The sequence below is a fragment of the Euwallacea fornicatus genome, chromosome 2 (genome assembly GCF_040115645.1).
Source record: "Euwallacea fornicatus isolate EFF26 chromosome 2, ASM4011564v1, whole genome shotgun sequence".
Classification (NCBI taxonomy): domain Eukaryota; kingdom Metazoa; phylum Arthropoda; class Insecta; order Coleoptera; family Curculionidae; genus Euwallacea; species Euwallacea fornicatus.
The window spans coordinates 445,385-466,482 of NC_089542.1; the positions used below are offsets into that span (position 1 = coordinate 445,385).

The window sequence follows — 21,098 nt, forward strand, 5'->3', positions numbered from 1 at the left end:
GGGAAGCTTACAATTTATTACCGCTATTTATTTCCGGGACTAGATTACATGCATATAAACGTTGCAGGGAAACTGCTTCCCCATTTTAACCCAACGCTCGGCAGTTCACAAACACCCATTTACCAAATCGCGTATCAAGCAGAAAAATGTCGTGACACCTTATCAAGTTTCCAGTATATCCCTCATTGTCAAATATCTGTATTTTAGTCAAAGACTATCTACGCATTCAAAGACTGCTGAGTAAACGCGTTCACGTTATGATAGCTGACACTAAAAAATATGATCATAGTTGAATGTGCACTGCGGTCCAGATAGGGCCTACATGTATGGGCATCTCAAAAATTACAGGAGCTAGAAATATAGTCCAATGGGGAAGGTCGAAGGGAATCTGACGGCCATTTAAATGCAGTCTCCAAGACTAAATTTTCCACAAGTTAATCGACATACCTTAAGTTTCCGCAGGTATTTTCCAAGTTTTTGTTTCAGCGACACTTCCGATGTTTAATCGCTGAGGCGCTCATAGACTCAGAAATGTTCATAAATCTAGGGGTTTGCGGGAACTTGACTAAAATGAAATGAATTAATGAGTAAATTTGCAAGCAGCTCGCGAAAGTGAAATATCCCCTATTGGGCTCACTCTACAGCGATTTTTTCAAAATTTTCGGCTTATTTCGTGCCTTATTGTCTAGCATGACCCTAAACCAGCACTAGTGCGCTAATATCATCACGTTTATTACGAGATTACTACTGCCCGTGACAATTCCTTAAACTAAAAAGTTGTAAAGCTAATTGCTTTATTGAGTCACCGTAAGTAAAATTGAGCACCTCTCATAATTACGGTTCATAAGATGCTGAAAAGAAGAAGACGCATTTGTCCGAAATGGGACCTTGGACAACTTAATGCGAAGTAACCGATTTCTGTCTATTTTGTACTAAAGGACAATAAAGGTGTGACTAAATGATTCTGTAGCTGTTTTGAAATAATTTCCTTTGAAAGAATGTCTATAGTTGCAAGGTGAGGGGCAATTTGAATTCCGTGCAAATATGTTGATAACTACTCAGTTTTTATTCTCTATTGTTAAATCTTAAAATTCGGTCTTCATGGAAATTTCCGTATAACAAATATTGATACACTGGGTGTAATTTATAATGTTACTAATTACGCATAAAAAACGTGAGGTAAGAGAAACATAAAGACACATGCACATATATCTTCTTTATTACGTGTGAATTATAATCGACCTATTATGCACGCTGCAGCGTGCATAAATAGACATGCTCCGAGATAAGATTAATAAAATCCGCGTATGCCGCCAGGGTATTTAGTATGCTGCAAATAGGAAGTTTCAGTATCAGGTTTGTAAACGGAACGTCAAAATATTATAGATTTCGTTGTTAGGTATTTACTAATTCAGAGCCAAATCGGTTAGAGATTCTCCTCAAACTGAACTTTGTGGACATCACTGAAGCCCGGATGTTAACCTGGAAAAACTCCTGGGAAAATCAAGAAATGTTGATTTACTCGCGGCCAGTTCGTGCAATGGGATTTGGCGTTGAAGGACAAACAGCGATCCCTAACGGAGTTGTTTAAATGGGGTTTTTAGAACTTGTGAAAGATACGAATGTTTAACTGTAAACGAAGCGCAGAATTGTACTCGCGTATGATGAGTATCATCGCCTCAGAAGAGTTAAGCCACTCGCTCCGCACGTGAGGCAAGCATTCCTATCGGATGGGATGGCCTTCATTAATAACTCTATACCAACAACATGCCATTTTTCACTTTTCCCTCACCATAAATTTCGAGAAGTAACTAATTTATCGCCTACCATGGTTGAGAAATTGATCGAAATACTCCACTTCAGCCCCCAAATGCGTCTCACTCTTGTCTTAAAATAATTTCGCACACTCCCAAATTCTAAATTGTGTTTTAATTTTGTTAAACTAAGTTAAAGTTATTTAAAAAGTGGAAATAGTAAAGTAAAAATTGAAGTTGAAAAATGCATAATAATTTTTTTAAATAAACGGGTGCGGTAAACACTGTTAACCGGACACGTTCCGTAAAGCTCTGTTTTCAGCTCGGAACTCCTTGCGGTAAAGACATCTTACCGTCCTCCGCCAGGAAACTATCTAAACTATTTTCGAGATATCGATTTGTAATAATTTAAAAAACTCACCCCTCATGGGTACGCGAGGAAAAACTCGCGATTTTTAATTGAAATTCAATATTTTCACTCCGGGAAACGTCATTGACATCTGTTATAAATCCATCATGGATGTGCTTATATCGATTCGTTTTTTCCACAATTAAATCGATACTTCTTAGCTTTTGACGAATGCTACAGATGTCGTATCAGGTCAGTTCTAGGGTATTGACGTTGCACTATCTTTGGAACCGTCACACGAATTTCCGATTGGTTTCTGGAGACACACTTGTGCGAATCGCAGATTTTGAACCGAAGCCAAGAAATAGGCGCCAGGGGCAATTCGCAGATCAAAAATGCCATAGGGCCGTCATCAAATTCTGGTTTTTGCACCCGCGCTTAGAAGAAAGGGAGGGAAGATACAAGGGGATAAAAAAATCTCGCGAATTATAACCCGTCATTCAGATGTCGCTTTCTTCTTCAGCACTATTAACTGACTTTAGAGTTTTATTCATCGCATTGTTTCACAAATGTCACTGGAGCTCAGATCTTGAGCCCGACGCCTTTTCCTTATGAGGCCTTGCGATAGCCATTTGCTTTTGAATTTATTTAGTCTTAATCGATCTGAGAAGAAAAATGCAATTTTAAACTAACTAAACGTGGGCAATCTCAGAGTTAAAGGGAGCTTTAAGGTGCGTTTTGTAACTCTTATGACTTGGCCTGTTTTTAGAGTTTACGTCTCATTATCCCTTCCTTCTCCATTTTTCACTATTTATATCCAATTAAAATAAATGTGCCAACAATAAAACACCCTATACATCTGTTTTTATTTCTATTCCGCACTGAAATCTCTATAATAAAGCTCGTTTTATGGACAACAATAATTCACGCAAATCACTCGTTGCAGTTCGTAGACATAATGAAACCCATAAGTCATTTCGAAATTAATGCAATAAATGGAAAACAGGTTAATGTTGACCTGAATCTATAGGGTGTGTCCGGTATTAACCCTTGGGCGAATTTGGACTGATATTTTTGTGAAAAACAGAGTTTCATGTTGGGCCGCAGTCATGATTACGCGCTCTTTTACGTAAGTTTGACGTAAGTGTTACCCGCCTCGTATAGCCGGGGTGTTAACTAAGGTCTGAGTGCAAATTGTGTGTTTTTCAATTAATTAATAATCATTATAAGTTTGACCCAATAAGGAAAATCGATTTTCATTTGCGACCCATTGTGTTGACGTAAATAGAGTTAAATATAGATACCTCTGTAGTTAATCAAATATTGCTAATTGTGCCCTGTTTGCCTTCATCATCGCACCTCAATAGGCAGTGAGAATCTCAAACTGCCTCGGAGTGGTATTTATTACACCGAGAGCTAATTTGCTTTATATCTTAAAAGAATTATTTGAAATAAGAAACCTGGTGCGTATATGAACAAGCAAGTAGTAGAAACGATAGTTCGTAAAGAGCGAAAAGCCACCCCCGCCGAACTAAGTGCCCCATTAAACTGAGCTATCAAGGTGAACTCTGTTATTCACAATAAACATAAATAATTACCAAATCTTAAATGGCATGCGTGATCGGACTTTCAGAGTTCAACAATTCAATCAGTCCGCTATCACCGATAGATATGAAGAAGGGTAACTGGGGGGTGACTTTTGCCCTGTTTCTGCCTTGCTCCTGCTTCGCTACCCCATTGATTGTCACCATGACGACACAGTTATTGCATGTGGAACATGACGAATAAACAAACCTATTTATTTTATACAGAATTAATGACAAAACATTCTTTGATTCCTGAGAGAGGGACCCCTATAAAACGAATAGTCAATATTGTTCGGGCCAACTGAGAACTAGCACGGATTTTGTGGTGTTTTGTTATAGGGAAAAAGGTAGCTATAATGGTCTGTTATTCAATAAGTTTTGAGTAATTTGGTTAGTAGGTTTCGTCGATGAAGGGAAGACGTTTCCCTACGTTCATATCGTCGTTTTAGCGAATTTTGGTGAGTAATCAAATTTTTGTTTTAAGGTTTTAGTCGAAAGAAATTGCAAGTTTTAATTTCAGTATGCGTATTACCATCAGAATTACATATAAATAAAGCAAACGGATCTATTCGTTTTTCATTTTCGTAATTTCGCTTCTGAAAAGCGTACATACCGGGAAATGCAAAAAGTTTCCCGTTGGTTTCCCCAGATGAATTCGTTCATTGTTAGTGATTAACTACTTTTCTTTCGAGATTTCAGTCACTCAATTTGCCGATTGTGATTAATCACCGTCCCGGGTCTTTGCTCTAAGGAACTTTAAATTTTCTCAAACTCCGAATATTTATCATCTCTCAGTAATCGTACTACTTGTTGCGGAAAGAATCATTGGCGTGTTCATATGAATTTTCCGCAAGAAATCAATTCGTTCACAGCTTGCTTTTGCAAGTAAATTCTCTCCAAGTTTTTAATTAACCTTAACTGCAGGATAATTTTCATAGAAAAATTCTTTATTTCTTTGAAAACTAGCTTGATGTTAAATTTAACAACATGTTAATAATTTGGCCTTTAAAAACTTTTCTAACTTACACACCATATGACAATCTCTTTAGACCTTCTTTTTGTAAATTAACTTGGAGACGATTGGTTTTCAATTTCCTTGTGGCCCTCGATCTACAGTCTCTCTAAGACTCGATATGTCAAAATCTTAGTAACTTGAGAATTGTTATTGAATGACAGTTGCTATACGTAGCAAGTACGTCAAATAGCAGGGACATGACGACCAAGAGTTCCCCGGTCGGGTTTCCACGACCAAAGGTTCCTGCTCAGACCTGGCTTGCCGGGGCTGCCCTAGTCGTACGGTTTCTCCAAACACTTTATCACCTCTCACTTGCCTTAAATTAGTGGTTTTCTTTACCTGACTAATTATTACAGGAAGCCTTGGTCACCTTTTCTCTGGTGAATCAAAGTTTTCTTGTGTGAGTGAACTTTATATTCTCACTCCTTACTATAATATGTCACACCTTCTATCAGATTTCCCGTTTTCCCAAAAACCTCCTTTCCTATCCTAACCGTCTTGTATCATGCTGTATCAGCCTTCTGATTTTTAAAGTAAAAGGTTAATTCACATTGGAACTATTCTGATTCCAGAAGTATCGAAATCAGTTATTTGTAGCTGAAATAACTCAATAAATTCTCCTTCTTAAGGGACGAGAAACGTTTTGAAATAAAAATTTTCAAAAAGGAGAAATGAAACGGGCGATTAAGGTTCAACTTTCGTAGAATCTCTATCAAGAAATGAGATCTGTAATGTCTTCCACAAGAGTTTTAAACACTCAGATAATATGAATGACTTCTCAGTTGCCCTCTAAAAGCAACTAATGACCTAAAAACCCATTAAGAATCAATTAATAATTTAACCTACTTTTTCAGAAAGCTTTGCTGATTGCAAGACAAATACGAGTATTAACACCCCTACTCCGGCAACCCCTGAATTCCCGCTTTTACCACCCATGACCCACTTTTGGCAGATTTAAATATTTAAATTACTCTCTTTTTGCAGTTGCCCCACTGTGCGCCCCTGCGAAGCTGTCAATCATGCTGACAATAATTATATCATAACCAATTGGAAAAAATGGCTTTTTACTTCAGTTTTACTTAAAACGGACAGCCCTATTTAAGCCTCGAAATGGCACAATCAAAGGACAAAATGTCCGAGATAGACGATCACATAATGAAGCGGTTTGACATTCAAAAAAGACTGGGCAAAGGCGCTTATGGCATCGTCTGGAAAGCAGTGGACAGAAAAACTAAAGAAATAGTGGCTGTGAAGAAAATTTTTGACGCTTTCAGGAACCAGACTGACGCCCAAAGGACTTTTAGGGAGATTATGTTCCTGCAGTCGTTTAAAAACCACCCGAATATAGTTAAATTGCACAGCATTCACAGGTAAAAACTTAGATTTATTGAGAAAAAATCCGTAGTTTATGGAGTTTTCAGAGCGGCCAATAACCGAGACATTTATCTCGGATTTGAGTATATGGAAACAGACTTACACAACGTCATCAAGAGGGGCAACATCCTCAAGGATATTCACAAGAGGTACATCATGTACCAGTTGCTAAAGGCCATGAAATACATACACTCTGGTAACGTAATACATAGGGATTTGAAACCCAGCAATGTCTTATTAGACAGTTTATGTAGGTGGGTATTTACTTTCAATAGTGGTTTAGTAAGTTGTTGATTTTTGGCAAATGTAGGTGCAAAATAGCTGATTTTGGACTGGCAAGATCCTTGACCCAAGGGTCTGAAGGGACGCTGAGCGATGGCGACCCAACTTTGACTGACTATGTGGCAACTAGATGGTACAGGGCACCTGAGATACTAATAGCGAATAGGAGATATACCAAGGGCATTGACATGTGGAGTTTAGGGTGTATTTTAGCGGAAATGTCCATTGGCAAGCCCATATTCCCTGGGTCCTCCACTGTGAACCAAGTGGAGAAGATCATGGCTACAATCCCCACACCATCGCTTGAAGGTATACCACAGTTTCCACATAATCTTCATTTAACCATGCGGAAATTTAAATATGTAAATTTGCAGTAAATTTAAATAATTTTGAAACGATGCACAATCTGTTGGGTCATTTGAAAATCGGAAGACCGAAGTAATAAAACCGTAAATAAGTTGGTCGAGTATCAAACCAACGAGGAGAAATTCGCTGCAGGCGGGTGATGGATGTTTAAGAATAGTGGAATGAAATGTGTGCCTAAGTATATTTAAGGAGTTTAAGGGGATACCTAAGGATGATGGAATGCAATAATGATGACTTGCAGTAATAACGAAAATTGCAAGCGGTCATAGATATAAAAATCTCATACACACACAACACGAATCCTTTATCGCAAATGCTGAGTTTACCAAAATGAGTTTGTCATGAGATTCAACCAATACAGAGCATAATCACTCATCTTTAAGAAGCAACCAGAAATGCGATGATAATAAAAGAAGCGATTATTGCTCTGTTCCAGCAGTAAACAAATTCCGTATCGTCAAAAGCAGCAAGAAATATTTTCCGGGAATTCCGGTGGTACACTGCGAATATCTCTGACTGTTTATAACGAACCGGAATACGTTTTTGTTCTCTATTGAAAAGATGTAGCAGCATTCCTTGATCTTGTCATTTTTTGTGGTCCAAATCCGTTTTATTGTTTACGAATCACATTCCTTAGCTTTTTTAGAAGTTCCAATTGTGATCCATAGTGGAAAAAACCACTGTTTGGATCTAAAAATCCCCAAGCACCTCTGAATAATTAAAAATGTCTGCTTTATAGGAGCAAGAAGGGGCATTTTATAATCACCTCATCGATTCTTTTGAAAGAAATCCGGGTTTCTGATTCATGATTGTATTTCTTGTTCATGACGAACGCTTGGGCGCTAAAGGAAAAAATGAGTATTGATATGATTATTGTTGCTAAAAAAAAGCGCATTTTAGCGCTGTAAAGTTATAATACATGATGACATGCGCAGTAATAAAATCACATAAAGTAACCCGAAACAGATAGTGTCGTAAACAATTTTCAAAAAATTCGCCATTATTTACAAAATGTGTGAGAGAATACTATTTCGCACTCATGGTATATTACACCATTATGCAACTCGTGTCATATTGAAGGACCTGTTTTCATCCATCCGTTTCACAAAACCGTGCATTGCCTAATTGGTGACATAAATAACCATTACGCTCCAATTATTGTTGCTTAGCTTATTACAATTATTATTTTTTTTAGACATTAATCAAGTTTGTATATCCGGAGTGGGCTCTTCAATGATCAAAAACGCCTCATCAGTAACGAAATTGCCCATTCAAACAATGTTGGGCACTAGTGTCCCGGAAGACGCCACCAACTTAGTGACCCAACTCCTAGTGTTCAACCCGCATAAGAGGCTTAAGGCGGACGAAGCCTTGAAACACGAATATGTAGCTAAGTTCCACGACCCCGAACAGGAAATTATAATGCCCTCGAATGTTGTAATTCCTTTAAACGACGACATCAGACTCTCCGTGGACGACTACAGAAATAAGCTATACGAGCTCATGTCCAACCACAACCACAAGGCTGGACAAAAGTCCTCGGCGATTGTCAAACCAAAGCTTTTCGTTCCTGAAGTTTACTCCAGAGTTTCCAAAAATGCCGAAAAATATATCCGCTCCCACGTAACCCTCAAGGACAAGTCCCACGTAATGTCCCATTCAGAATCTAAGATTTACCAAAAGACTCAGCCTACTTGCGTTCAAAACACGCAGTTCAACAAATACGAATCCAAAGTTCCAGTAAGCCACAAACATGTAGGACTGGAAAAGGCCCACACCCTCAATTCAGGAGGCGATTGTAAGTTTCGAATGAAATCCAACTCGGAAGTGCCGAAGAGGAGAATTACCCCCCCAAAGCCAAACCTGTATCACTCTTTCAATAGTTTTAATAAATCTCACGGGATCATCACGCAAAGCGCCCTGATGGAACTGAGGGCCTCCGGGTTGCGATAGTAACCCGTCAGTATTATCTAGGCAATGTTTTCTATCACCTTTTTGATATTTTGTGACAGTCTTTTTATCAATGTACACCACTTTATGTACGTTCTTTAAAATAAACGCATATATGCCAGTATCTAACGTTATATGGCAGTAGTCGAGAAATATTAAAGACTTACTACCGAGATCTACCATCTGTTATCAATAATTTTAACATAACAATCCGGAAACGGTTCGATACCTTTTCTTTGCTGTTCTTAAAACATATATGTATGTAGACATGCTACATCCCACTCAACCAACCATTATGTTCTCCCCGTAAGAATACGAAAAGTTGGTATCGTATCCATCTACAAAAAAATCTTTACACCTACAAAAAAACCTTCGCGACGTATTTGGATCGCCTCCATCCATGAAAATCCCTGTGAAATATGAACTGGAAAAAACTGTTGGGTTGAAAAACTACATGGTGCCATAGTGAAATTATTAACGCTATTCGCCTTTAACACGGCTTACCTAAATTGATGGCCGTAAAGTACATCGAGGTAGACTCTACATTGTTACTCTTCGGTCTTGCTGTTGACCGGGTCCAACCTTACAAATACCTTGGAAGCTGCTTCAAGGAAAATGGGAATGAAATTAGGAGGTTAAGATTTTCATAAAACATGCGAAATCATTTTTTATCAACATAGCTATATCGGAAATTTGCATCTGTAAAATGCAGAAGGCGCTTTAGATGTGGCTCTACTATCGCAATTTCGTATTCCGTAGGCTGACACGGTTAAGAACATTTTAAAACAACAATATACTGAAATGAGCAACTTTGTGCACACAACAAAATAAACTAATTTTTCTGAATTTTTTTAACTCAAATCTTATAGGAAGAGTTAAGAAAATTAAAAAACCAAATTCTCAAAGCGGACCTTCGTCACGAACTGACCACTAACTAAGAGAGTGATACTACAGAAGTACAAAAATTTGCGGAAAAGGTGATTATATTCAGTTCTTAATTTATTTTCCGTTTTACACTAGTCTGTAGCCTGCTACAGGGTGTGACAAAAATGAAGTATCAAATAGATTTATACACGAACACTCCGTAGTAATAATTTTGTTGACACACTGCCATTCAAGACGAAACTAACTTCAATTAAGAAAGGAAAAAAACAGAGAAGGAGCAAGGAAAAATAATGTGGAATGAGAAGTAAAATACTTCTTTGTACATAGAACATTTCTATTCCAAAGGGCATGATTTTTATTTATTTTTACCCCAAAGGTAATGAAAAATAAGTTAATTCACGACACATCAAAACCAACTAAAATAATATGACGGGATTTGAACTGAATCCCCAACGAAATTAAAAATGCTGAAAATATTTTTCACCAAAAAAAAAATAAAACTCTAAGTTATTTACTTAAGAATAAGCTGAAATAGGAATATAATAGAAGATGTATAAAACGAATGAAATTAATGATTTATCTCGAAGCCCGTTAAATCCATAGTCAAAACTTGACTGATCAAGCAGTCGCCAGGCTGGAAGGAAACAGAGAAAATCTTGTCAAACGCTGTTAAAACTTTGCATTGCGTAATGCAAAAACAACAAATGAAAACACAATATTCCATCGACAGTGTTACTGGTACCAGGAACAACATTAAACTCTTTTCTTTTGTTTGATGATACCAAACAATAAAACGACACTTACCTGCGGGCAAATGCCAATAAGGGCGTCAGCATGAGAAAAGAACTCCTCTTTCAGTGATATTACGATGATCTGCAAGGCTTCGGTCTGCTCGGAAATGAATTTCGCCACTTTTCCGATGTTTGTGTTATCAAGAGCAGCATCTACTTCGTCTAGGACAAAAAATGGTGCCGGTTGGTAGCTGTGTATGGCGAAAAGTAGAGCAAGTGCGGCAACCGTCTTTTCTCCTCCTGACAAGTTGGACATGGGTTGGAACCGTTTTCCTGGCGCTACACAATTGTAGTTTATGCCATCTAAATAGGGTTCCTCTGGGTTTTCCGCACCTGTCATAAAGGGTTCATAAGGTCGTCAATGATTGAGTTTGCAATGTAGTCACAGTTAATTTTTAATACACCTTTCAACTGCCAATCCCTGATTGTGGATCTTCAAAAAGAAAAAAGTCTGCACTACTTACCCAAAAATGCCTGCGCTGACTGATTCTGCGCCAATAGCTTATAAATCGAATCAATTTCCTTCGCCACATGCTCGAAACAGGCCGTAAACTTCTCATACCTCTGTAACTTAATTTTCTCAAATGCCGCCTTGGCCTTCCGGTTCTGCTTCCTGAAATTTTCGAACTCTTCGTTGGTGGAGAGCAACTTTCCCTGGGCGATTTCCAACTTCTCCAACGCCTTCATATTGGGCGCCTGAATAGACTGCAACGTATCTTGGAGCGATTGAATGCTTTTCAGCAGCTTGTTTTCTCTTTTCTTAATTTCGTCTCTTTCTTCTAAATCTTTTAGGTCGTCCGATAACATGTTGTAATCGATTTGAATCCTGGGGATATGAAAAATCGATAATGAGAGAATACTGAAGACGTTCAAAGTTAAAACTTACCTAGCTTCGCGTTCGTACTGCTGAGAGGTACTGCTGGTATCGCTAGATGACTGGGACTGGTCAGCAGCTACAATATCTTCCATATTGCCCACCAACATTGGCAACGCCACATCGTCCATCTAGGAAAAATTGCACATCTAGGAAAATCGGTTGGAAAAAAGCCTCACACTTACTTTGCAATGAAGCAAGATGGCGTGCCTATCACTCTTCAAGCTTTCAATTTTCGATTCAATCGACACGATGGCCTTTTGAATGGTCTGAACGTCCTTATTAGCAGATCCCACCTCCCTGCGCGCCTTCCCCAATTCCTCGTCTACTTCCTCCACTTCCTTCTTCTTGGACATCTTCTGTGCCTTGAGCTCGTCCAAGTTCTTCAGTTCCTTATCAATTTCATCCCTCTGTTTGGCTTCCTGTTTCTTGGCGGTTTCCAGCTTTTCTTCTTCGTCACTCACGGTACGCTCCCAACGACTAACGTTGCTTTGCGTGTCGCGACTTCTCTCGAACTCCAAATTACTAGTAATGCGATTTATTTGTTTCTGAAATTCGAAACGTTTCTGTTTGCGCTCTTCTTGTGCGCGCAGCTCACGATCCTCATACTGTCTAATATTCTTAACGCCTAAGAAAAAAATTATTATTAAAGTATTACTTGTAATCCTCTGTAATTCTCTACATTTGGCAAGATTTTCGTCGAAAATTAAAATTGTAATCGAGACGAAAGAAAAATCGTGACATCAATGTTGCCAAATGTTAAAATGATTCCATTTTATTAAAAGTGAACATAAGAAACCTCAATTATTGGATTGTGTCAATTTTTTGTAGTGATATAATAAGCGTATAAAAGCGAGCTCTAAACTGTCGTACTTCACCGATAAAGTTGAATAAGTATCACTTACCAATCTCAGCACAGAAATCTGAGAAAACATCATCCTCCACGGTGTTCATACGCAGCTTAATTTCCTCGATTTTCTGCTCGCGATCGTGCATACCCTTCTCGATCGCTTCGATTTCGGGACCATAGCGCTTCATTTCTTCGTCCAGAGTGGCGACTTCTCTTTCAATAGACTTGATTTGCCTTTTCTAAAGTTCGTCTGAGTTTATTATTCAAACGACGCAATCTTGATCACACTTACCGTGTTTTCCATGTCTCCTTTGGCGTATCTCAGTCTTGTTTCAAGACCTCTAATTTGAGAATCGACAGTGCTCATTTCGGATTCTTTTCTGGATTTCTTCATAGCTTCTCGTAGTTCGTCTGTGAGTTTTTCCTGTTAATTAAAAACAGTTTCTTGAAAAATTGACCTGAACTAAAAATCGGTGTTACAACAATGATTACACAAACTACGACTCTTAAACTTACCTGACGGTCATACCCTTAGATACCGTCACTGCTTCAACAATCAGCGCTATATATTTTTCAAATTTCCTTACCTTTTGTGCTTTTAGCTGGGACACGTGCTTCTCATCCCACCTTTTGGCTTTACGGGCCAAGTCAACACTGCCTCCAGAAATGATTCCGGATTTCTGATAATAAGTACCGTCAAGAGCTACGGCCTAAAACATTGTTTTTATTACGAAAATTGTTAAGTACTTTTGTTCACATACGTCGTATCTTCCACCAAGTTCATAAGCAACTTTACTGGCATCTTCCGGACTCTCGCACACTAAGGCGTTGTTAGTAGCGAACATCACGGCATTTGCTATGTCCGGGGGATCAAACTGAAGAACGTCGTAGACGAGCCGAACTCCCTAAAATAAAAATTGTTCAGCAAAGAGGTAAAACTATTCCGAATCTCACTTTAGGATCCGTAATATTCCTTAGCCTCTCTTTAACAGGTTTTGTTTGCAAGTACGTCAATGGAAGGAAGGTTTCAGGATCCAAAAACTGCTCTTTCAAATATTTGATACATTGTCGGCCTGTGTGTTCGTTGTCTACCACGATGGCTTCCATGTACTTGCCCAGTACTTTGGTAATAGCCACATTGAATTTTTTATGGATGGGTTGGCACATGTTGATCATGCGATCATACTGAAATACCTACTATAATATGGTTCAAAACGGCAAGATAAACAAACTTACCACTCCTGGGTAATTGGCCTTGAAGCGGTCCACGATTTCCTGCTTCTTTTTGCGCCTGGAGTCCTCGTGTTTGTCAGTTCGGGCATCGCCGAGCTGCTCCATAACTTCATCCATTTGCTTTTGAATCTCACCAACTCTGTCTTTTGAAAAGCCCACATCTGACTGTAAATCGTTCAACAATTTCTTTTGATCATGTAAGGCCTGCTCGCTTGTACTGAAAATAAAAAAAAATTCTAGCATGTTTCTAAATAAACGAAAAATCTAACAAATTTTCAACACACAATTTCGTACGTTATCATAGGAAAATTGACAATGTCTATCAAAACATCAAACACCAAATTGAACTTACCGAATATGCTCCGCTAACTTCTCAATTCTTTTTTCCATCTCCTCTTTTTCATGGGTCTTTTGGGAATGCTTGTTTTCGGCATTGGTACGCTTGCTGGATACATTGTCCAGCCTATCTTGGTCGGCCTTCTGCTCCCTATTGACAGAATCCAGTTCTTGCATGTACCTAGCCGACCTTTTAGCTACTTCCTCCTTTAATCTGTGGTATTCGCGTACTTGGGCGTCTTCCAAATGCACATCACGGCCCTGTTTAAATAATAAATGTGTAAGTATGCGGTTTTTCAATTTCCATCAAAATTATAATGATAAAAATGTGTTTAGTTATTGAAGTGTTGCTAATTTTAGGTGATATTATTTGAACCAAATTAAGCAAAAATACATATGTATATCAGCCCACTTAAGACAAAGGAGACTCTTACTTGACTCTGAGATTCACCAGCAATTTGTTCTTCGTATTCTCCTTTCGCCTTTTCAACTTCTCCAAGTTCTGCTTCCAATTTACTAATATCGTTCATGTGTGCGTCATTAGCCTTTTTGGCTTGTTCCAAAGTTTTGTATGCGCCGTCGACCTAGAACAGGCATATCGTTCCTTTGCTCAACCCATCACAACATAATCCAAGCTTAGTTACCTTCTTTTGAACGTGAGTTACTTTCTCTTTAGCTTTTATGAACATTGGTTTCTTTTTCGAGACCTCTACTTCGGCTTCGCGGATGTGTTGTTCAATAACAGCCAATTCTCTGGAATTAAAATAATCACATTACTGTACTAGATTATGAAAATTAGAAATACGAACAAATTCCAGACATTCAAAAATTAATACAGGAAGCAAAAGTATGATATTGCTTTCTTGTTTTGTGATTCATCCTGATAGGGGTCTGATATATCCGAATGAGTCACAAAACTATAGAGGTAAACCTATTACTACTCATATTAATCTAACAGAACCTGTTTAATTTTCCGTGTTCCTTCTTCCTCTCTTTAAGAATCTCCTCTAACTTTTCCTTCTTCTTTTCGGCTTTCTCTAACTCCTTTTGTTTGGATTTCAGTTCCTGTTCCCGAATCTTCATGGCGCGTTCGTTATGGAATGCTTTAAACAACTGATGTTCGACTAATTTTTCGTTCTATTGTAACCAAAAGATAATTTCATTTACAGGACATTTTCAAAAAACTTTATAAAGAACACTTACCAAGTCGTCTTTGAATCGAGAATATTTGTCAGCTTCCTCTTTTTCCATGCGGGCTTCCTTTCGTTCCGCATTGATACCCTTCTTCTTCTGAAGTGCGAAATTCATTTCTTCTTGTGCCTTTTGTTGCTGAATTTTAAGCCTCTCATATTCTTCTTTTAGAGTGCCAGAGCTAAATAAATATATGTGATATCTATGGTTCTTTGTAAGAAAGATATTTAAAAAAAAAGGGTGTCCAAAAAGAATAGAAATGTTCAATTATTATGTGAGGAAACATTGAAATAATCTAAACAAAATTTAGAAATTTGGGGTAAAACAACGTCCGAAATTCAAAAGTGATAGTGATGTTGCCAATTATACTATATAGAGGCTAGAGCAAATTTACCCACTGATTTCCTCGAAAAGTGCGGTCATTTCTTTCGGATTTTTCATGGCGATTGATTCAACTGCGCCTTGAAATACTAAAAAATTCTTTGCTTTCACGTTGATCTTTAGCTTTTCTAGTTCGGCGAGGTATTCATTCGCAGCAACCACCTGCGGAATAATATGAACAGGCACAATAGCCACAAGAAAATCAAGTCAAACACAATAAACCAAATAACTTTAGGGCTCAACATTACAGACTTATTTATACTATAGAATTTGGATGTTTACACAATTAAAAAAAGAATGTCCCTGCAAATTTGTGTAGTCTTACCATGAAGCAGATTATATTTTATGTGCCTGCTTAAACCATGTTACAAATCTTAAATAACATTGTTCTGTAAAGCACAAAAACTCCCTGCTAACAAATCTAATTCATAATTTGTGACGATTTAAAAATTTACAAAAGGCACCCACACACTTCAATTACAGCCTTAATATGACCTATTATAATTGAAATAAGGACTTACAGATCCGTTGATCCTGAACTCAGAAGATGAGCCTTGGACTGATCTTTGAAATGCCATTTCTCTCTCTAAATCCTCAGAATCATCCAGAATGAATACTGCAGTGACAGATGCACTATAATGTACATTCAATTGGAAAATACACTAATATATAAGTGAATATTCCTAATGAGTTGCATATAAAAAAGAATAATTCGACAAAAACTTTAAACAAGTATTAAAATATCAAAGGCATGTCTTATATGAATTCATATGCTACCTATTGTCAATGTTAGATCTTTGTAGAGTAAACTGTATGGCAAGGTTATTAGACGTCCACTCATATGAATCCAAATTTTAAGTGAAATTATATCAAAATATAATGCAACTGTTAAGCTAATATATTCACCTTCTTGACACAGGTCGGTTAATGGCAGCTCCATGAATTAAATCACTCAGCCTTTTTACTCTTAAACTTTGGGTCTTTTCACCCATAACAAAACTAATGGCATCCATAAAGTTGGATTTGCCTGAAAGTACAATATAATTTGATGGTGTATGAAATAATTACTAGAATTACTAAGTAATTTATAGAGAAAGAATTTTTTTTGCTACTAAGCACTTCTAACGGCTTTTGAGTGATCAAGTAAATTGGCTTCCCATCTTGAAGCTTCTTTCAATAATGATTTTTTAAAACATTTAACTACTGAATGACACTGAAATTACTAGTCAAATGTTTATTATATATAGCATTCTATACTATTCTCACGAAAAAAATAAATTGGAGCTCTCTAAATCCTCATGATACTAATTTTTCAACTAATATGTTTGATATTATAGGTTCAAGAAATAATTTTTAGCACTTTTTATCTTACAAAGCATTAGACAAATAGTAATTTAATGCATACCCGATCCGTTAGGGCCAATAACTGCATTGAAAGGCTTCAGTGGCCCTATGATCCGACGTCCCTTATATGACTTGAAGTTCTCCACTTCAATGTGTTTTAATCGGGGACCCATGTTTACTTGATTTAAGGCCGAACTATTAAAACAGGAAGGCACCCTGTAAATAACGGTAATACCGCGGTAAAATTTTTATGCTATCTTACCAGCTTTGCAGGAAGAGTTCGTTTGGGCAACTTTCTATATCCTCAGAAAAAGAGTTTCACTTAACGGGATTATTACTTGATCATCATAAGGATAAGTACTATAGGAAGAAAACTATGGAGCTTCGCTAGACAAATTATAAACAACTGAAAATTTATCATCAAAACAAACGAAGAAATCTTTGGTTGGTTACATATAGTTACCAAGCCAAATTCCAACCTTCATTTCCAACGGACAGACAAACGTCAATCGATCAGGAAGTTTTGTAGTACTTACAACGACACCTAGAGCAGTTAGAGTAATTCGAGTGGCAGATTGCAAATATTGAAAAATTACTTATAATTAATTAAGATGGGAAATACCTGAAAAGCACAGGGAATTTGTTTCATTTTCTGTTGCAGAAAAAAAACAATCATACTTGCTCTTGTCTCTACGACATTGAGACAAATTACAACGTTGCTTGTCACTGTCAACATCATTTCTAGATGGCGTTAGACTGATGGATGACGTTTGCATTTTAATTCATTTGTTAGCATTTATCATTTGCTTTTTCCTCGAACAGTATTCGTCACGTTCTTGCTGGTGTAAGGTCTTCAATTTTCAATCATCTTCGCAATCCCAACAATTTTCATCTCCAAACAACGTTTAATTGCACGCAATCGTGCCATTTCTTGATATCTTGTTAATAGTTTCAGTAAAATCTTCTATTTAATTCCTGTAATTAAGCGTTATTAGTTTCATCAATGTCGAACGTAACAGACGAGTTCTACACAGCAAAGGAGCTGTCTCCCCAAGAAACCACGCTGTTGAAGTCCCAAGATTCCCGCCTGGTGAGTGAGTACAAAGCAAATATATTAGAAATACAAGCCAGTAAATATTGGGATCAATTTTATAAGCGAAATGAGACGCGTTTCTTTCGAGACAGACACTGGACCACACGTGAGTTTGTCGAGCTTCTTAGTGATAATGTCGAAAACAAAGCACTCTTCGAAGTGGGCTGTGGAGTTGGAAACTTCATTTTCCCTCTTGTAGAGGAAAATTTGAAGCTGCAGATATTTGCTTGTGATCTCTCTCCCAGAGCTGTGGGGCTTGTAAAATCTCATCCTTTATATGATCCTTCGAGAATAACTGTGTTTCCTTGTGACATAACTTCAAATGAGGTTTTTTCTCATATACAGGAAAATTCACTTGATATTGTCACCCTTATTTTTGTTCTCTCTGCCATTCACCCAGAGAAGTACCTACAGACCCTGAAATCTATACATAAACTTCTTAAACCCGGAGGGCTTTTACTGTTTCGAGATTATGGCCTATATGATATGGCCCAGATAAGGTTTAAAGCGGGAAGTAAGATCTCTGACAATTTCTACATGAGGCAGGATGGTACCAGGAGTTATTTCTTTTCCCTTGAGGGTGTCAAAGATATTTTTGAAAATGCTGGGTTTCAAATTGTTTTCAATTCATATATTAACCGCAGAACTGTGAATAAGAAAGAGAATATTGATGTTCCAAGAATTTTTGTTCAGGTTAAAGCAGTAAAATAAGTGCTGTTTATTGCAAATGTAGCTGCATGGCAAAATGGAAGTGAGGTAAGATTTTGGTATTCTTCAGTATGCTGTCTTCAAGTTAAAACCTGCTTTGTGGATTTCTATATTTCAGGTTAAGTTGTTGTAGAAATTTTTGTTTGAGAAAAAAACTGCATTTCTAAATTCCATTCATTATCAGTTTATTGGTGATGTAAATTATTGAATCCAGTCATTAGCCACTTTCAGCATTGATTTTAACTGTCATCAGTTAATGCAATTCATTATAAAACAGCTTTTTTCCTAATAAGAAAAATTACCAACTGTAAAGCAAAGCTAAGAACAAATTTATTCTCTGATGCTTGATAATCTCCTATGATGATTGTTTTACCACAAAAATGATTTACTTTTGATTATATCTAAACATGCACTACCATCTGAGAAATAAATACCACTAAATATCATCATCTACAATTAACCACAGGAAATACAATGTTTTTTCATTTTGTTTCAAGGCATTAACCATCTATAAACAAAGAGGATATACATTGCTGGCTGGAACCTGAGGGAAAATAATTTGGTAAATAAGATTTTTATTAAATTATGTATATTAGTTGGGATTGTATAAAAATGCATTATTATTATTATTATGAGACGTTGGTATACACTATTAACAATGTTCACTTATTTACAGAGTATAGCGATATTTTGAGTGTTTTAACAGGAAAACCTAATTTTTTCCCAAACTCACTTCCCTACACTAGTTTGAAGAAACGGTTAGTTCTGAGTTATCATTTTTATTACATTAATCACTTAATGATGACAGCATAGTTCAGATGAATATTCTGATTACACATTACGATTGTCTTTCGCTCCTATCTGATTTTTACCAAAGAGTTCATTAATTGAAAGTGCTTTGGACAAGTCCTAAGTTAATGTAACTGTTTTTTTCGTTTCCAGGAGTTCAATTGATTATCAATTTCCAGAATTGCATCCATGAGCTCTCTTGAAGTTGAAAAGTAAGTTTTATTTGCTAAAATATTTACTTTTAAGGTATAATTCTCAGTTGTTTGAAGTTCTATTTTTATAAATCAGTGTAATTGAACTGTTTAAAATTCGGGCGCGCAAGTGGACCGTCTATGACTGTCTTAGTCTACGTTCAATACGTTAGTTTGATATTCATGATGATTGTTATCACCACAAATGAAGTTTCTTTGATTATACTTCAGAACATGCACTACCATCTGATAGGTCTAAATTATTTTAGTACTAAACGCCATAGCGAAATATTTGGTATTAATGGTCCTTTTCTTTATTCGTAGAGAACGAAGGAACATCGAACGTCCCCTGATTTTAGTCTTTATTGAGTGGGTTTGCGTAAAAATGTTATGGTAAGTACGAGAGTTACATAGTTTTGCTATAATCTCGTTTTCTGCACTCGTTAAATAAACAAGGACTCCATTTATTTTTCAATAATAATTAAATTCTTCACCTGATGACTGCATAGTTCAGATGACCAACGTGATTAAACTTTGTCATTGTCTTTCGCTCCTATGTGATTTTAAAACCATTTCGTTAGTAGCTAATTTTCATATTGTAATTTTAATCTGAAAATGGTCGATTTTGTAATTTCAGATCGTCCTGTTTCCGTTTGTTGCAGTTTGGCTTCCCACGTCAATAGTGATGGTGAGTAGTCCCTAATGCAGCAATTAAAATTTGTAAAAACTTACGTAATGCATCTTTTGCGGCGGATAATTTCTGTCACAATCAAATAGCGTTTTCCATTGGTGAAATTAATACAAATTAAAAATATTATATCGTCTGTCGAGTAGATAGAAAAATAAAAATGTACGCTATGTCTTGCACTAGTTTTCTTAATAGAGAACTTAAATCCTAAAATTTGACATATTCAGTGAGTTTGCATCTGTAGCTAGAAATACCGTATTATATGATGACTGCATAGTTCAAATGAACATTGTGATTACTCCTTTAGCATTGTCTTTCGCTCCTATCTGACCATTTAAGTTTTACTTGTTTCCTTAGTAAAGCGTAGGGCATAGTTTAATTCTCGGCTTCGTATTTCGTTTCAGATCTGGAGTAGAGTTCCTAGAAACCAGCTTTTTACACTTTCGCTGCGGTAGCCCCACAAGGCAAAGCAACAATCCAGGCCATGGTGCGAGTAATTGATGCAGCCTCTGTTGCACACTTCAGTTAGCGAGGCAAACGTTGAGTTTTGCAAATTAAACATTTTATGAAATATTTGACGGTCCAATGCTATTCGTAGCACGTGATGGATAGCTGCCAAAATAGCCCCAATGAATTAAGACAGTTCTACGGGTTAATTCAGGAGATCTTCCTAAAGGCCGCTCGAATTTGTGACTTGATGCGAAAAAAAGTAAGCACGTGTCTTATGCTGAACGCACAAAGAAAAGTCTTGGTATGAGTCATATGCGCGTACCACCATACTCCGTCCCTCGAGGCGATTTAAATGCCGACAGGTACTCTCGCATCGACCTTTTACAGGAAAGATCGGAATCTCATTGGACTTCAACGGGTAATAGAGCGGGGTCATGGCCAGATTTTTATTTGTATCTAAAATGAATGTGGTTCGTTGGTATTTCTGATATAGTAGTACCTCTGGGCTAGGTTCCTAAAGAAGACTACTACTACTATATATACGAACTTGAAAAATTTCTTTAATAAAGGAAATGAACTTATATTTATAGTACTTGGTATAAATTGACATAATTTTTT

The 21,098-nt window shown here is 37.0% G+C and overlaps 3 protein-coding genes and 3 non-coding genes across 8 annotated transcripts; 5 read left to right on the top strand and 1 right to left on the bottom strand.

The window, feature by feature from the left end:
* Positions 1–5,778: 5,778 nt before the first annotated feature.
* On the top strand, positions 5,779–8,802 carry Erk7 (Extracellularly regulated kinase 7). The gene is made up of 4 exons (XM_066301544.1): positions 5,779–6,074; positions 6,126–6,332; positions 6,389–6,669; positions 7,922–8,802. The coding sequence occupies exons 1-4, from the start codon at positions 5,815–5,817 to the stop codon at positions 8,677–8,679; spliced, it is 1,506 nt and encodes a 501-aa protein (XP_066157641.1). The 5' UTR covers positions 5,779–5,814; the 3' UTR covers positions 8,680–8,802.
* Positions 8,803–9,892: 1,090 nt separating this feature from the next.
* Positions 9,893–17,044, bottom strand: SMC1 (structural maintenance of chromosomes 1). 2 transcript variants are annotated; one of them, XM_066295454.1, is made up of 21 exons: positions 16,824–17,044; positions 16,623–16,756; positions 16,124–16,244; positions 15,739–15,850; positions 15,231–15,379; positions 14,849–15,017; positions 14,607–14,782; positions 14,290–14,398; positions 14,080–14,229; positions 13,662–13,906; positions 13,313–13,526; positions 13,031–13,261; positions 12,838–12,981; positions 12,664–12,786; positions 12,369–12,500; positions 12,132–12,315; positions 11,412–11,854; positions 11,239–11,357; positions 10,817–11,178; positions 10,366–10,685; positions 9,893–10,195 (listed from the first exon to the last, which is right to left on the bottom strand). In XM_066295454.1, the coding sequence occupies exons 2-21, from the start codon at positions 16,732–16,734 to the stop codon at positions 10,130–10,132; spliced, it is 3,681 nt and encodes a 1,226-aa protein (XP_066151551.1). In that variant the 5' UTR covers positions 16,735–16,756; positions 16,824–17,044; the 3' UTR covers positions 9,893–10,129. The 2 variants fall into 2 exon arrangements, with proteins under 2 accessions (XP_066151551.1, XP_066151558.1); XM_066295461.1 differs by having other exon boundaries at positions 16,623–16,777.
* A 292-nt stretch (positions 17,045–17,336) lies between these two features.
* Positions 17,337–21,069, top strand: LOC136346497 (tRNA N(3)-methylcytidine methyltransferase METTL6). Of its 2 annotated transcripts, XM_066295695.1 has the most exons (6): positions 17,337–18,410; positions 18,860–18,924; positions 19,305–19,363; positions 19,667–19,735; positions 19,980–20,030; positions 20,435–21,069. In XM_066295695.1, the coding sequence occupies exon 1, from the start codon at positions 17,565–17,567 to the stop codon at positions 18,363–18,365; it is 801 nt and encodes a 266-aa protein (XP_066151792.1). In that variant the 5' UTR covers positions 17,337–17,564; the 3' UTR covers positions 18,366–18,410; positions 18,860–18,924; positions 19,305–19,363; positions 19,667–19,735; positions 19,980–20,030; positions 20,435–21,069. The 2 variants fall into 2 exon arrangements, with proteins under 2 accessions (XP_066151792.1, XP_066151795.1); XM_066295698.1 differs by lacking the exons at positions 19,305–19,363; positions 19,667–19,735; positions 19,980–20,030; positions 20,435–21,069 and adding an exon at positions 19,039–19,057.
* Positions 19,152–19,233, top strand: LOC136350268 (small nucleolar RNA snR60/Z15/Z230/Z193/J17). Its single transcript, XR_010734124.1, has one exon. It is a non-coding gene; the product is annotated as a small nucleolar RNA snR60/Z15/Z230/Z193/J17 (small nucleolar RNA).
* LOC136350269 (small nucleolar RNA snR60/Z15/Z230/Z193/J17) lies at positions 19,829–19,911 on the top strand. Its single transcript, XR_010734125.1, has one exon. It is a non-coding gene; the product is annotated as a small nucleolar RNA snR60/Z15/Z230/Z193/J17 (small nucleolar RNA).
* LOC136350267 (small nucleolar RNA snR60/Z15/Z230/Z193/J17) lies at positions 20,284–20,368 on the top strand. The gene has a single exon (XR_010734123.1). It is a non-coding gene; the product is annotated as a small nucleolar RNA snR60/Z15/Z230/Z193/J17 (small nucleolar RNA).
* Positions 21,070–21,098: the final 29 nt, after the last annotated feature.

Bases quoted from the DNA above. Each gene is read 5' to 3' on its own strand.
- Erk7 (XM_066301544.1), top strand. From the start codon at position 5,815: ATGGCACAATCAAAGGACAAAATGTCCGAGATAGACGATCACATAATG. The intron at 6,333-6,388 runs GTGGGTATTTAC...TGGCAAATGTAG, and splicing joins TTATTAGACAGTTTATGTAG to GTGCAAAATAGCTGATTTTG. The intron at 6,670-7,921 runs GTATACCACAGT...TATTTTTTTTAG, and splicing joins CCCCACACCATCGCTTGAAG to ACATTAATCAAGTTTGTATA.
- SMC1 (XM_066295454.1), bottom strand. From the start codon at position 16,734: ATGGGTCCCCGATTAAAACACATTGAAGTGGAGAACTTCAAGTCATAT. The intron at 14,230-14,289 runs GTAACTAAGCTT...TGCCTGTTCTAG, and splicing joins TAACTCACGTTCAAAAGAAG to GTCGACGGCGCATACAAAAC. The intron at 10,196-10,365 runs GTAAGTGTCGTT...GTTTCCTTCCAG, and splicing joins TTATTGGCATTTGCCCGCAG to CCTGGCGACTGCTTGATCAG.
- LOC136346497 (XM_066295695.1), top strand. From the start codon at position 17,565: ATGTCGAACGTAACAGACGAGTTCTACACAGCAAAGGAGCTGTCTCCC.